This window comes from Akebia trifoliata, chromosome 1, assembly GCF_017979445.1.
Source record: "Akebia trifoliata isolate Shusen 1 chromosome 1, ASM1797944v1, whole genome shotgun sequence".
Classification (NCBI taxonomy): Eukaryota; Viridiplantae; Streptophyta; class Magnoliopsida; order Ranunculales; family Lardizabalaceae; genus Akebia; species Akebia trifoliata.
Genome location: NC_141375.1, coordinates 29,735,709 through 29,751,838, shown reverse-complemented (window position 1 = coordinate 29,751,838; position 16,130 = coordinate 29,735,709). Strand labels below are relative to the sequence as shown.

General features: G+C 32.9%; 1 protein-coding gene across 2 annotated transcripts; it reads left to right on the top strand.

Annotated features, from left to right (window-relative positions):
* Window positions 1-5,970: 5,970 nt before the first annotated feature.
* On the top strand, window positions 5,971-11,589 carry LOC147411592 (DNA-binding bromodomain-containing protein). 2 transcript variants are annotated; one of them, XM_086450122.1, is made up of 9 exons: window positions 5,971-6,496; window positions 6,821-6,866; window positions 6,958-7,036; window positions 7,121-7,166; window positions 7,260-7,358; window positions 8,702-8,770; window positions 8,868-9,195; window positions 9,509-9,654; window positions 9,730-11,589. In XM_086450122.1, the coding sequence occupies exons 1-9, from the start codon at window positions 6,065-6,067 to the stop codon at window positions 11,101-11,103; spliced, it is 2,619 nt and encodes an 872-aa protein (XP_086306248.1). In that variant the 5' UTR covers window positions 5,971-6,064; the 3' UTR covers window positions 11,104-11,589. The 2 variants fall into 2 exon arrangements, with proteins under 2 accessions (XP_086306248.1, XP_086306252.1); XM_086450126.1 differs by lacking the exons at window positions 6,821-6,866; window positions 6,958-7,036 and having other exon boundaries at window positions 6,185-6,496.
* The last annotated feature ends 4,541 nt before the right edge of the window (window positions 11,590-16,130 follow it).

The following is a 16,130-nucleotide window of genomic DNA, read 5'->3' as shown; positions in this document are numbered from 1 at the left end:
TTCGAAATTGGCCTATAAAGATCCTTTTAGATAATTAGGATTTTTGAAATTAAAATATCCAATAAACAACTATCCCATGATGTAATAATAGAGAAAAATCAAAATCAAAAGACGTAAAAACACAAAAAACTTATAGTTTATTAAGGAAGAAAAGAGGGAAAACAAAGCTATTCAAAAAAATCAAGAAAGAAAAAGAGGAGAAAGAGAAAAAAATCGACTATTAAATGTTTTTTTTTTAATTCATTTTTTTAAAATAATCAAAAGAAAGAAAGAGGAGAGAGAAAAAATCAGCCATTCAATGGTCTTTTTTTTAAATTTGATTTAAAAAAAATCAGGAGAGAGAAAAAATCGACCATTCAATAGTCGGTTTATTATTGTTTTGGTAATTTATAATAAATTCGATTCTTTGTGTGAAATAATAATTTATTATATTTTTTTTGATAATTTTCCCATATTTATATCATCTTTAGAAAGATCTATAAACATAAACAAAAGGATTTAATTTAATTATGAGTCGTATTTTCTAACGCCCCCAAGGCGGAATGGGCTAGACCATATATTTTCTCGGGATACACAAGTGAACGTCCCCATAAATATGTGTAGTTGTGTGACCCAAGAAAAAAATCCATTGTTCCAACACATGCATCGCCAAGGAGGGTATATCAGAGGGGGGCTTTAGAAAATCATTGTTCTTTTATTATATATAAATGCTTGATATGTACAAAAATGGCTATTATAAAAGCAACCCACAAATTAATGAGGGCAACCCCACATAACCGAATTATATTGTCTTATATGGGTTAAAAGTTTCAGAATAAGTTGATTTTTGGCGACAATGATCACTATGATGAGTGGATAATCTTCACAAAACAAGAGCACATTCTGAAATTTCTAACCCTATCAAAATTGGTTTACCAACAAAATTGGACGATCTACGATTCTTGAACTTATTTTAATGGAGTGTGAAGTTTCAGAATGAGCTGATTTTTTGTGACGATGATCTTCTCGTCATAAAGATCATCTTCACCAAAAATCAGCTCATTCTAAAACTTTTAACTCATATAAAACAAAATAATTTGACTATGGTGTGGATTACCCTTATTAATTCTTATGGTGCTTTTATAATTAACTCAAATTAGCATTAAGAATCGATCGTGAAAATTATTAAGCTGAAATCACCACTAAGATGATTTTTGTGTTCAAGACCACTCAAAGCTTGTGTCACCAAGTGATTTTTATAAGGAGCATATCGACCTTTTTTTTGGGGGAGGGGGACAATGATTGTGGGGAACTATTTATTGAGAATATGATATAGACCATTTAAATCCCAATTAATATAATATTCACTAATTAAAGATCCTTTGTAGATTTTTTTAAGAAAAAGATTTGAAATACCCTTTTTTTACAAAGTGGTTTAATCTAAATATATATCGAGTCAAATAAAAAACTTGGCCAATTTATTTGCTTATTAATATTTTTTGTGAAAATAAAAATAAAAATATTTTTCTTTATTAAAATCTATTTATAGATTTAATATAATTTTATTTGACTCATTTAAGTAGACTTGCTAGTTTTTTAGTTGAATCAATTCAATGAACATTCATGTGGAGTTTTAAAATATTTTTTAATGATTTAAAATTATTTATATTTTTTAATAAATCTAATATATATAGAGCAAATTAGTTTGATGATGATGATAAGCATACTCGTTATCATTTATCTGAGTTAAAAATCACTAATTTTGGGAAGAGAATATATATATATATATATATATATATATATATATATATATATATATATATATATATAGGATGGCGTTATTACGACCCCCTTTGCGACACACCATTTTGTCTTATATGGGCAAAAATGTTTGGAATGGGCTGATTTTTTGTGAGGATGATCTCTGTGATGAGGGGATCATCCTGGAAAAATATCATCCCATTCCAAAACTTCTAACCCCATCAAAATTGATTTACAAAAATTGGACGGTCTAAAATTTTTTAACTTGTAAACATGGGGCTAGAAGTTTCATAATGAGCTGATTTTTGGCAAGGATGATCTCCTCACTATATAGATCATCCTAAAAAAAAATCAACCCATTCCAAACATTTTTGCCCATATAAGACAAAATGGTGTGTTGCAAAGGGGTCGTAATAACCCGACCCATACATATATATATAGGATCCCGTTCAGCAACAAACATTTTGGCAAAACATTTTTCAAAACAATGGGTTAGAGGTTTTGGAATGGGCTGATTTTTGGTGAGGATGATCTCTACGGTGAGGAGATCATCCTCATAAAAAATCAGCCCATTCCAAAACTTCTAGCCCCAGTTTACAAGTTGAAAAATCGTGGACCGTCCATTTTTTGTAAACCATTTTTTATGGGGTTAGAAGTTTTGGAATGGGCTGATTTTTGTTAATGATGATCTCCTCACCGTAGAGATCATACTCACCAAAAATCAGCCCATTCCAAAACCTCTAACCCATATTTTGAAAAATGTTTGTTGCTGAACATTTCTCATATATTTATATATATATATGGGTCGCGTTATTACGACCCCCTTTGCGACCCCCTTTGCGACACACCTTTTTGTCTTATATGGGCAAAAATGTTTGGAATGGGCTGATTTTTTGTGAGGATGATCTCTATGGTGAGGGGATCATCCTGGCAAAAAATCATCCCATTCCAAAACTTCTAACCCCATCAAAATTGATTTACAAAAATTGGACGGTCTATAATTTTTCAACAAAAATCGGACGGTCTAGAAGTTTTGGAATGGGATGATTTTTTGCCAGGATGATCCCCTCACCGTAGAGATCATCCTCACAAACAATCAGCCCATTCCAAACATTTTTACCCATATAAGACAAAAAGGTGTGTCGCAAAGGGGGTTGCAAAGGGGGTCGTAATAACGTGACCCTATATATATACACATGGTCAGGTTCCGTGTACACACATATTTACTCATATATCTACAACGTGTTTTGTCCTAGTAGCTAAAAGTTTTGGATTGAGCTGAATTTTGGTGAGGATTTTTGGTGAGATGATCTCTATGATGAGGAGACCATCCTCACCAAAAATCAACTCAATCCGATATTTTTAACCTCATCAAAAGTGATTTACAAAAAATGGACGGTCCACGATTCTTCAACTCATAAATATGAGGTTGGAAGTTTTAGAATTAACTGATTTTTGTTGGGGATGATCTCCTCGTCATAGAGATCATCGTCACCAAAAATCAGCTCAATCATACACTTTTAGCCCACATAGGACAAAACACATTGTAGATATATGAGTAAATATGTGTGTACACGGATTCTAATCATATATATATATATATATATATATATATATATATATATATATTATTCATTTAGATCTTTTTCTTCTTTTTTTCATTGTTATATTAGAGATGACCAGGGTCAGGGGGCATGTCATTGATTTTAAACATAGGATTACTTCAAATATTTGTAAATAAACATGTTTCTTTAAACCTCAAAATTCGTTGAAAGGGTAATTACAACATTTTCACTTCAAAAATCCTTTTTAGATTAATTTTTGATAAAATGAGTATTAAAGAGTCCATATTTTTTTTAAATGGGAATTTTTGGTACATATTTTCAAAAAATAGGTCTTTGGGTCATTGTCCCTTTTTGTTTTCCAACAAAACAACATTTTGATGTATTAACGCATATTGCACACTTAGTTCACTAGAACCTTCTTGTTAGGGCCCCACAAGGGTCTATTCCATTCAATCAACCTGATCAGAAAATCTTAGCCAGCAAAGTTAATTAGTTTTTGAAGATTGATTAGCCACATCTCCACAATCTACATTTAAAGTTCCAATAAAGTCCTTGTCGTTTTATTTCAGTAAATATGTTTCAGTAGTACGTACTCCTATTTTCATAAGTTGCTCCGTACTATATGCTGTTATGAAATATTTTCACAAAATATATAATAAATGGGGAAATTATTGAAAAAAAAATTCCAAAATTAAATATAACTATAAAAAAAATACTAATTTGTTCATATTTATCAAAAAGATAACAAATAAGCACTTAAAGTGTCGAATATATTTAATACGGCCATTTTATGAACGTTATCTATTCATTGTAAAAATTTGAAATTTATAACCATTGCACTCTATATAAATTTATATTACACACCCATATTTCTTACTCTCACAATTTTCATTCTCTTTTTTATTCTTATAATTCTGTTACAAGATTTTATAATTCAATTGAAGATGTCTAAAAGAATTATTATTTGTCGATATGGAGGTCATGTTGAAGGTATCACGTGACCATAATTAATTAGATTTTTTTTTTTCAAAACGTGTACAACTTATTTCTAAATTCTGATTTGATACATAATAAAATAAATGATAAACAAGATTTGTTTACAAGATTCATTGCACAATCTAATAATTACGTCATCGGGTTCTTGCAAACTAATCTACTATTTTGAATCTAGAGATTACATGACAACCATTTACATATATATAAAATTAAATACATAAACATTATAAATTTCTTTTTTTAAATTATAATTATTTTGAAATTGAATTTTTCTATGTTGATCGATTGTATCAAATATTTTCGCAATGACTATAATGTAGTGGTTACACATCTTAAACGTTGGTCTTTCTTCTGTTGACTTTTGAACAACCAGGTTGGCACTGAGTCATTGATCATAAAATTTATTCTTCTCGTTGTGGAGGATTTTTCAATTCAAATGGAACTGTAATACTTTCCATAGAAGTTGCATAACATTGTCTATGTCTTTCAACAATGAATTCGTTCAAACAAAATTGATAGTTATCTTATCTTTTAATATTGATATAAATCTCAAATCTCATATCATTAATAATTAAAAAGTTCACAACTAATAATCTCTTGTATTCTTTTTTGAATTTTATTTTTAATCCCTGAAACTAATCAAGAATTTCAAATAAAACTCTTTAATTTACATTTATTATGTAATTCAATTATTTTACATATAATACAATAATCCGATTATTGGTGTCATACACAATTTCATTATTTATGAATTAAAATTTTCTTTAGCATTTGATTTTATTATTCTAAAATACGACATATAAGAATGACTTACTACCCAATGAACTAATGCATACGTTGGATTTTTTTTTCTGATATAATCTAATTACATATTTTGATATTTTAACTCTTAATTAATTCTAATTGATTTTTACAATCAATTTTAGTGTAAGTTTTAGTCACATTTTCTTAAAATTTATAAAATAAATCAGATTTATAAAAAAAATTCATTATCTAAATTGATAATTGATCTTTCGAAAATTATTATCAAATATTACAAAAAAAAAAAAAGATTGTAACTCGGAATATGAAATTTTTGATGAAGTCAATAAAATATGCATATTTCCACCAATATACGTAATACCTTCAGTGTAACCTCCGAAACGATAAATAATAAATCTTGTAGACATCTTCGATTGAATTATAAAATTTTATGACATAATTATAAGAATTAAAAAGAGAATGAAAATTCTGAGAGTGAGATAAATGAGTGGATAATATAACTTTATATAGAATGCAACGGTTAAATTTTTACAATGGATAGATAACATTCATAAAATGGTCATATTAAATATATTCTACCCTTTAAGTGTCGAAAAAATATTAAAAAAAAAAATTGATACTTAAATATCGAATTTATTTTTTTAATTAAAAAATAAATCAACATTTTAGGTGTCAATTTATTGGCTTTTTAATAAATATGTAAAAATTAATACTTTTTCAATAATTATATTTAATTTTAGACTTTTTAAATAAATTTTCAATAATAAAAAGAACAAAATGTCTTGTAAGAAAGGGCAGTACGCAACATAACAAGTCCTAGACAGCTGGAACCACTAACGCCGTCTAATTCAACGCTAACGTCGTCCAAGTATTCGTCGATCCCCACCACTCCGAACCTTAGCCTAGGATTTAGGTTCGGACTCAAAAGCCCACTCGATGAATGCGAAGCGGAAAAGAAAAATAGTGCAGTACAGCAGAAGCAGAGAGAGAGAGAGAGAGAGATGGGTAAGATCGTAAAGAAGAAGAAAGGCCGCCCATCTAAAGCAGATCTCTCATGCCACGCTGGAAGTCACCGGGATCCCCCGGAATCTGAGATACGTCGTAGTACACGTCGTCGGAATCTGACATACATCGATGACTTTTACGATGATGACGAGGAGGATGAAAGAGGGAGATCGAAGAAGTTGAAGTTGGTGCTAAAATTGGATAATAATAATAATAATAATAATAAAAATAATAAAAATAATAAAAATAATGTAGTGGGTTTTGATGGAGCTGACTCAGCGAGTCAGAGAGGAGGAGGAAGAAGAAGAGAAGAAAGGGTGGTGGGCCATGGTTCTGCTACAGAATCTGGTGCTGCTGTCGATGGTTCCTCTGAATGCGGAGATGATGAGGTTGATGTGCGATGGATCGGATCTAGGGATCAAAAGAAGGTATTATTATGAGAACTATTTTGTAGGAAGTGAGATGTAATCTCTCTTTCAGATTGTCCAGCTCAGCTAATCTCTCATTCAGATTTTTAGATTTTTCTAATTGGACATTTTTTTTTTCTCTCTATTGCTCTTGATTTTAACGGTCGGGTCAACTGTCACAGTTAACCCCACATACATACGGAATCTTCTCTCATCTTCTCCTTTTCTGTCTGTCACACACACATTCTCTCTCTCTGTGTCTGTCTCCTTAGTTCTGTACATATTTATGTTTGTGTCTGTTATTGTAAAAATTTGGACTTTATTTACAATTATGGATGTTTGTAGACATCAGGGCAAAATCAGGATTCAAATCGGATTGTTTCTGTTCCAGGTTTGTTTTTTTAAATTGTGGATCCTGCTTGATTCTCTGTTTTTCAATGTTAATTAAATGATTTGATTCTTGATTTGATTTATTTATTTAGGCTCGCCGATTGATTGTCCATCAAGGGTTCCATTACCGGACAGGAAACAGTTAGAATTGATTCTCGATAAACTTCAGAAGTAGAGCATACATTCAATCTGTTTCTTATAATTTCTTGGATAAAGGGCTTTTTTGTGATTTTTTTGGGGGTATGAATGTGGCAGGAAAGATACATATGGTGTTTTTGCAGACCCGGTTGATCCGGAAGAGGTATTTGTAGGTTTTTTTTTTTTTTTTAATATCAAAATTATATATTTATGTTGAATTTTTATGAGAGAGTGTTTTTTTTAATTAACATCACAGCTTCCTGATTATCACGATGTGATTGAGCATCCGATGGATTTCGGCACTATAAGGAAAAAGATGGCAAAGGGAGCATACTCTGACTTGGAACAATTTGAGGTGGGCACTCATATAATGTGATCTTTTCAATCCTAAGTGGTTTTTTTTCACAAACTTGAATAATTATAACATAAAAAAATGATATATTCTTATTGAGGGGCGAATCTTTGCATTTTACGGCTAATTACACTGGAAAACATATGAATGTTCATTAATGTACATAAATTATCCTACATTCCGGAGGTCTTTGAGTTAAAAGGATAAACGATTATTCGACTTTCCATTTGTTTTATCTCGTATGTGTGTTCTTCCTAGATTCTTTGAATGTGATTATGTTTTGTTTATTTATTTATTTTCCTTTCTACCCATCTGTCTCAAAATCATTATTTCTACAGCATTTTATTTCTTGTTTGCTCAAAATTCAGTCTCATAAGCATAACTTCTTGTAATGTTGTCTTGTAAAAGTTTCCATTTAGTTTGATTGGTACGTTGTTCACTTAACACCTTGAAAGCACGTATGCTATCTAGCCGTTACACTAATTCTATCAGTGATATTTTAACCAATCTCTCTACTTTTATCTATAATAGAATCCAATAATGAAAGTTTTCGGTTTGGGCATTTCCTGCACATTGATTAAATATGTATAGATTTGTTAATTATTTTAAAGCAGAATTTCCATCTGTTCAGAGCCGGGATAATGTGACGCCCCCCTACAACCCATCACAGAACCGTAGATCATTTGCCTCATGATGCACAAGAAAAAGTATATAGCTATGTGTATCTCGAGGCAAATGATCTATGGTTCTGTGATGGGGTGTAGGGGGGCATGTGTCAGAGGGGGGCGTCAAAAAATCATTACTCCTATTTTAATTATTTGTGACTAGTGGATAAGTGGATATGTCTATTTGCCCATAAATTATGAAAAATATCATCCCCGTTAGTGTCCATGGTAAAGTTGCACTTCATTTATATGGTCATGGTCTTGCTTGTTACGCCCTTAGCTTCTAAGGTATGCCTCCATGTGTTTTTCATCACTACTCTAGTCTCATCAACTTACACAATATCCTCTGCAAATCACATACATCAAGATCCATAGGATGAAAAAAGGAATAAATTAGTTAATGTTGACCCATTGCTTGCCAAAATCTGAAGTACTTTGGATACATTTTTATTGATTATATTTTATTTTGCTATCTTGGGTTCTTCGTTCCATTGGTCACTGCATCAAGATCCATAGTGAAAGTAGCTGTAATACTTATCTCCTCTATTCATTGTTTAAGTAACTATATTTGCAAATTCTTCCTGGTAAGGTCAAGAACTACTGTTTGTAGCATAAAACAATGTCCTTTTGGCTTTTGATATTATCATGTGTTGGCTTCTAAAGTTTTTGTTTTGATTACAGAATGATGTTTTCTTAGTTTGCACAAATGCAATGCAGTATAATGCACCAGAAACCATATACTTCAAACAGGTATGATTTCTATTTCTTTCTTTCATTTTGCATTCATTTTTGTTTAGCCTATTTTGTTTTAATGTGTTGATTTTATCACTTGGTTATTTTCGATAAGGCACGGTCCATTCAAGAGCTGGCAAGAATGAAATTCCAGAAGTTAAGGATTGACTTTGAACACAATGAATGCGATAGAGAGCTAAAGGCCAAGTCCAACCCTATAGTGAAGAAGCCAATAAAGAAGTCCCCATGCAAGACTGCACAAGAACCTGTTGGCTCTGATTTCTCATCAGGTGCCAACCTTGCCACAATGGGAGACACACGTGTCTGGGGAAACATGTTACAAGCTGGTGGTTATGAGAGGCCTAGCAATGGCGATAGGCCTTTAGTTGGGAGTTCTTCCCTAATTGAGAATAAACTAGAGAAGGCAGAAGTACAACTTTCAGGTATGATTCTCTAAAATCTGAGATGCAATCATTTAAAGAGAACATGTGGGATATTAAGGGCTGGTTGTAACCATGCTGGGAAATTGGTATTCTGCTATCAGTATATCAGTTCCGTTTTGTAATGTTATGGGTAACCTTTCTTGGTTGAAGTATCTAGGTATCATGGTAGTAGGACAATGTGACTGATTGTCGTTTGGTTTTTGGTTTTTTTTTAATTCTTTATCTAGATTTACAAGTTATGGAGGAAAATGTTTATCAAACACTTTCTTTATCATAATTTGTTTGTAATTTCTCTGATTGCTTTCTGTTATAGGGAAGGGTTGCCCACCTAAATTTGGAAGGAAACCATTTGTGCAAGATGAGAATCGTCGTGCAACTTACAATATCTCCAATCAATCTATGGTCAGAACGGAATCGATGTTTTCAATCTTTGAGGGTGAAAACAAGCAACTGGTCACCGTATGTAACCAAAACTGATTTTTCATCATGTATCCTTAGCTTCTGTACTCATCCAGTTTGAATTTTCTGAATCAGGTTGGGCTTCATGCAGATCATTCTTATGCAAGAAGTCTGTCTCGATTTGCTGCAACTCTTGGACCTTTTGCTTGGAAAATCGTCTCGCGAAGAATTGAACAAGCTCTTCCTGTGGGGTTCAAGTTCGGTCGTGGTTGGGTAGGAGAATATGAACCCCTACCAACCCCTGTTCTAATTCTAGAAAACCATACACAAAAACAGCCAGAAAGAAATTTTCCTAGTACAGCTGAGTCAGAAAAGGCAGACAAGACTACACAGGGGTTGAAGGTAGGAGAATATGGACCCCTTTCAACTCCTGTACTAATGTGCGAAAACAATACTCAGAAGCAGATAGATCCAAATTTGCAATGTATAGCTGACTCAAGAAATAATGGCAAGACAGCAGAGGGCTTGAAGGCTTGCGATAAGTTTCCAGATTCTGCTAAGGAGCGCTACTTTAGTAGGCCTACAGGGGAACCGGCTTTGTTTGGTATGGCTGGAGCCAAACCCATTGTTAATGCCCTTTATCAACAGCAGAACCCATTGCTGATGAACTATGCAAGATCTGAAAAAAATGTATTTAATGGAGTTGAGTCGAATTGCTCATCTTCGACTAGTGGGAAGACCATTGATGTTGCTTCACAAAAGCAGCTCGAGCATGGTTCAGAAATGTCTTCTTCTAGGTTTCTGGAGGTGGCTTCTAGAAACAGGAATGTTGAGCAATCTGTAATCTCGAAGCACCCAGAAAATGGTGGGGTTGTTGCAGGAGGATTGCCTAATGGAAAAGCTGTGAGTAGCAGTTCAGATAATCATAAAATGAGCACTTTGTCCTATGATTTCATGCCCCATGGAAATAGCGAGCATCTTAGTGACCCAGTTCAGGTTATGAGAATGTTAGCTGAGAAGACTCAAAATCAACAGAAATCCTTGAACCCAATAACGGCTGATCATCGACAAGTTACATCATTAGATCCATCCTTGAGAAGAGATGATTCCAGTGCTGCTGCCAATGCTGCCGCTCGGGCATGGATGACTGTAGGGGCTGCACAGTTCAAATCCATGGACAATTCAGTACCCCCCAAAATGCAGATTGGTAATGTGGCTCGGGATCTCCCCCAATCTTTTTCACAGTATCGCAAGGACGCTCCTGACAATGAACCCCACTTCCAACACAACAGACCAATGGGGTTTCCTCAATTAGTAACAACCGAATTGTCGAGGTTTCAGATGCAGTCTTCTTGGCAAGGACTTAGCCCTCATACCCAACCCAACAAGAAACAGGACACACTTCCCCCTGACTTGAACATTCGTTTCCAATCACCCGGGTCTCCAGTGAGGCAGTCTTCAGGTGTCATTGTTGACTGCCAACTACCAGACCTGGCTTTGCAGCTCTGAATTAAGGATGAGAGAACTGACTTCAATCTATGATTGGTAGGAGCAGATTTCTGGTTGCATTATTAACAGGCAGTTTTATTTTATACCATTTGTATCTCAGGGAGCAGATTTTCCATCTCTACCATAGAGTTGCATCAGTACGGAATTACACGATTTGACTGTTTCCTGAGTTCTATTTGGATTTCCAAACCACATTTTAGAATTGATGCTAAGGAGAGTGAACAGATCAAGTTTAGTCTTGGATTCAAGACTGTTGACATTCTGGTTTCAGACCTCTGTGATGAGTTGGGGAATTTAGGAGATTCGAAGATCTGAGGAATGATAAAAAAAGGATATTCAATGGATCTATAAATGTAAAATCTAGTGATATTTGAATAAAAACACGAGTTTGAAAGATTCAACTGGAAGGACTATGTACTGGTATCCTTCACCCTTAAAAAGTTCTTAATAAGGCAGTATAATGGGAAACCCAATAGATTGTGTGTGTGTGTGTGCGTATTTTTTTTTTTTTTCATTTTAATTAGAAAATGATGATTAATAATTTAGTCGTGGGTTGTCTATAGCTAGATGATGCTTGATATATACATTTAGGGTCCTGTTCAGCAACAAACATTTTGGCAAAACATTTTTCAAAACATGGGTTAGAGGTATTGGAATGAGCTGATTTTTGGTGAGGATGATCTCTACGGTGAGGAGATCATCATCACCAAAAATCAGCCCATTCCAAAACTTCTAACTCATCAAAAATGGTTTACAAAAAATGGACGGTCCACGATTTTTCAACTTATAAACATGGGGCTAGAAGTTTTGGAATGGGCTGATTTTTGATGAGGATGATCTCCTCACCGTAGAGATCATCTTCACCAAAAATCAGCCCATTCCAAAACCTCTAACCCATATTTTGAAAAATGTTTTGCCAAAATATTTGTTGCTGAACATTTCCCATACATTTAATGTTAAATAGCTGTTTATATTGGGTTGTTAAGGCCTTGTTCTTTTGGACTTCAATAGTCAGTTTTTTTTGTTTTTAAGTAAAAAAAGTTAAATACATGATGTTCGTTTGGGTTCTTTTAGCTCTTGTGAATTTCAATTTAAACCCAAAGGTAGTTCTTAAAAGAAGTCGTTCAAGAGGGATTTCTTCAAATGACTTTTACGGGAAGTCAAAAATGCAAAATGACTCAAGTGTAGTTACCAAAATACTCTTCATCTTTAATTAATTTTTCAATCAAATTTAACCTTGAAAAATGAAATGAGATTACTAGAATATCCTTAATCTCTAATCAAATTTTTAACTAAATTTAAGCGTAAAAAATAAAAGGAAATTATCAAAATATTTTTCATTTTTAATTAAATTTTCAACCAAACTTAACCTTAAAAAATAAACGAAAATTATCAAAATACCCTTTATCTTCCAAAATACCTTTCATTTTTATCAAAATACCCTTTATCTTTACCAATTATCAAAATACCCTTTATCTTTAATCAAATTTTCAACTAAATTTAACCTTAAAAAATAAAATGAAAATACTAAAATACCCTTCATCTTTATAAAAATATCTTTCATCTTTCATCAAATTTTCAACTAAACTTAACCTTAAAAAACAAAAAAAGAATTACCAAAATACCTTTCATCTTTACTACTAAGATCAAAAGTAATTTATCATCACTATTTTATTATCAAAACACCCTTCATTTTTATGTGGATGTTGGATTGTGTATTATGTTGGTATTTTCTTTATTATATGTTTATTTTTAAGAGGAGATGCTATTGAAATTTCGATAGAATTATAAAATTTATAAATTTATTTAAATTAAAAATAATTTTTTTTATAAATTTTTAATATAAATTTATATATATTTAAAGTAATTATATATTTATTAAAGTATTTTACTCATTTTTTGTGCATTTTAGGTGCATGATCAACGTTAAAGGTATTCTGGTCATTTTATCAGAATCCAGTAATAAAAAATTGTTAAACGAATATTAATTTCTGGCTTATGTGCTTTTGTAATGAACAAGTTTTTGCTGGATGTGACTTTTCAAGTTTTAGGCTTTTGCTTCTTCCAGAAGTCAGGTTCTTAAGTTGTAGTTGGCTTCTGTAAAGAACAAACCTTAAATCTCTATGATTGGTATCACTTTTGTCTTTTTTACTTTTACTGAGTTTAGGAAAGATAACTACATTGCACTCCAAATTTTTATTATTGGAAACTCAATCCATTAATAAATCAAATTAGTTTTGACTATACAAGCCCTGCCGAGAGAGAGAGATTGCATTGCCCTATAACCTTGGCATTGGACCAAACATGAACAGGGTCTGGTAAGCATTTTGGAGTGGTCGAATCTTACCCTTTTTGATCCATTTGGAACCCATTATTCCATGGATCAGAATTGGGTTGACCCAAGTATCCCATCCATTTACACCGTAAGCCAAGCAGGGAACTCTGCTGGCCTTAACACTAAATCCAGACCCATAAAATTAGATGGACTTGGACCAACTAGCCTAAAGTGTTACTCCAACATTTCCAAGATAGTTTTCAGTTCTAATTTTATCTTTTCTTTTGTATCTACCTAATTTATCTCAACATTATTATCGTCACAATGCTCAATCTATTAACATATTCTTTCTTGATTGAACATTCATTTTCAAAAAGTATAGCTGATCATGCATTATATTATGCAAATTTTTTACTTAAAGGTGTTGCATCAATGCCTTAGGCACGCCCCCTTGGAAAGTCTTACATGCAATTGATTGAGTCAAGAGTCAACCAGACCTTAGAGGGTGGCCCCAAAGAATTCATAGTTTCATGGGATTTTGAACACTTGACTTATCTTCTTGATGAGCTTATCAAGGCTTAACTTTCTACTAGGCTAACCCCTTGAGGTTAGAAGCATACCTACCCTATACCTATATATCTTTACTTAATTCACATGACCAACATTCAATTCCATAAAGTATTGCACGTGACACGATTTTATCACGACTGCAATTTTAGAGAGATGCGAAAGCGAAAGCCTATGGGGTCGTTTCTGTAATTGGATAACCAACACTGAAAATCGTCTTACATTGGATTGTTCGTGAACCTGTTTCTGAGTCTCTACTTTATGGGAACTGTATTATTTTTTATGCCATTATTCCTACTTCTGCAGCTATGGACATGGTTTTTAAACTCGGTATTGCGTCTCGTCTCGTTCAGCTCCGATACCGAGTCGTCTCGGACGAGTTTTCCGATACGTTTGAGGCGTCTCATGAGATAACTTGAAAATTTGTACATAAGATATAAAACTCGATCAAAAAAATCACTTTGTGAGTTGGTCTTGTTCAACTCTGATACCGAGTTAACTCGGGCGATACGTCTCGGTCTCGGACGAGTTTAAAAACCATGGCTATGGAGGGGGGGCTGTAAACTTAAAATTTCACAACAAAAAGAGTTTACAAGGAGGATAGAAACATCTACCAGAGAAGACCAAATAAAATAAAGCAAAATAATTACCCTTGTATCAACATTAATTCAAAAAGGTATGTGTATACGTACCATATTTACTACTTGTTAAATTATCTACTCACGTGACATTTGAGATTATTAATTAACTTTAGCCTCAGGGAGTTCGCCAACTTTTTTTCTTGGTTGTGGGCTATCACATGATTCTAAGTCATGGAGATTGGTCTAATTACCAGATGACTAACAATCTTAGCTTTCCATAATTGTGTCGACCAATTTAAATGTTCAAATGAATTTGAACATGATTAGGCCTACATGATGACATGATATAATCCATAAGATAATATTAAATAATGTATAATGACATTTCGGTAATTTCAGTCTTGAGAAGGCATTTTGGACATTTGAAATGAAAAGTCCAAGTTCTCCATTATCTCGTCAGTAGTCCGTGATTCTGACTTTTAGTAAGTGAGTAAGTCTAAGAATGTCAATTCTTAACACAACTAAAAAATGACATGAAATTAGTGGGTTTGAGCTGAATCTAATAGCATTTGGATTGTAATCGTGTTGACACGTCTAACCTGATTATTAAATTGGTCGTGTTTGGATAAGGGACAATAACCCATCTAATCCATTTTAACACATTTTATTATCGTGCCACTAATATGTAGTGTTGACCCGTGTACAATCAGTACATATATAACCCATTTAAATGATTGTGATACATATATAGGGAAATGTTTGGTACCCTACGTGTTTCGTCCTATTATAGAGATTATCCTCACAAAAAATCAACCTAGTCTGAAACTTCTAATCCCATTACAAGTTGAATAATCGTGGACCGTTTATTTTTTGTAAATCACTTTTAATAGGGTTAGAGGTTTCGGAATAGGTTGATTTTTAGTGAAGGTAATCTCCTCGTCATTGAGATCATCCTTACAAAAAATCAGCTCATTCCCAAACTTATAATACATGTAGGACAAAATACGTAGGGCAATTAATAGGGTGTCGAACATGACCCATATATATATATATATATATATATATATATATCATTTTTGTGACCAGGTCATCATATCGTGTTCATGGGTTATGTGTGTGTCGACCTGAACATGACACAACCCAATATGTTTACTAAATTGTAATCCAGTTCTTCTTTGGTTATCATAGTAAAATCGTCGTTTTAGCCCGTGGACGTCGGTTGATGCTTTGATTGAATCAAATATATCTTGTGTCTTGTGAGATTATTATTGTTCTTGTTGATTAATACTCCGGATATGAGAGTTTTTTTCTAACATTGTTGACCCGACCCATAATCTACCCATACAATCCCTACTTTACTTTTTGTAGTATTGTCCTCTAATAATCTCAATCGATCCAAACAGGGACTAGGTTTGTAAGTTTCATTTTGAATCATTTGGAGCTAATGGTTAATCGGGTTGGGTTGGATTAGGGTCAACTCAAACTCATAAGTATCCGAAAACCCTAAAATTTCCATAAAAAGAAGTTTTGAGGATTAGCAACGTCTATCAGAAGACGCCAAAAACAATAAAAATAAAATAAGTACACTTGTATCAATATTTCTT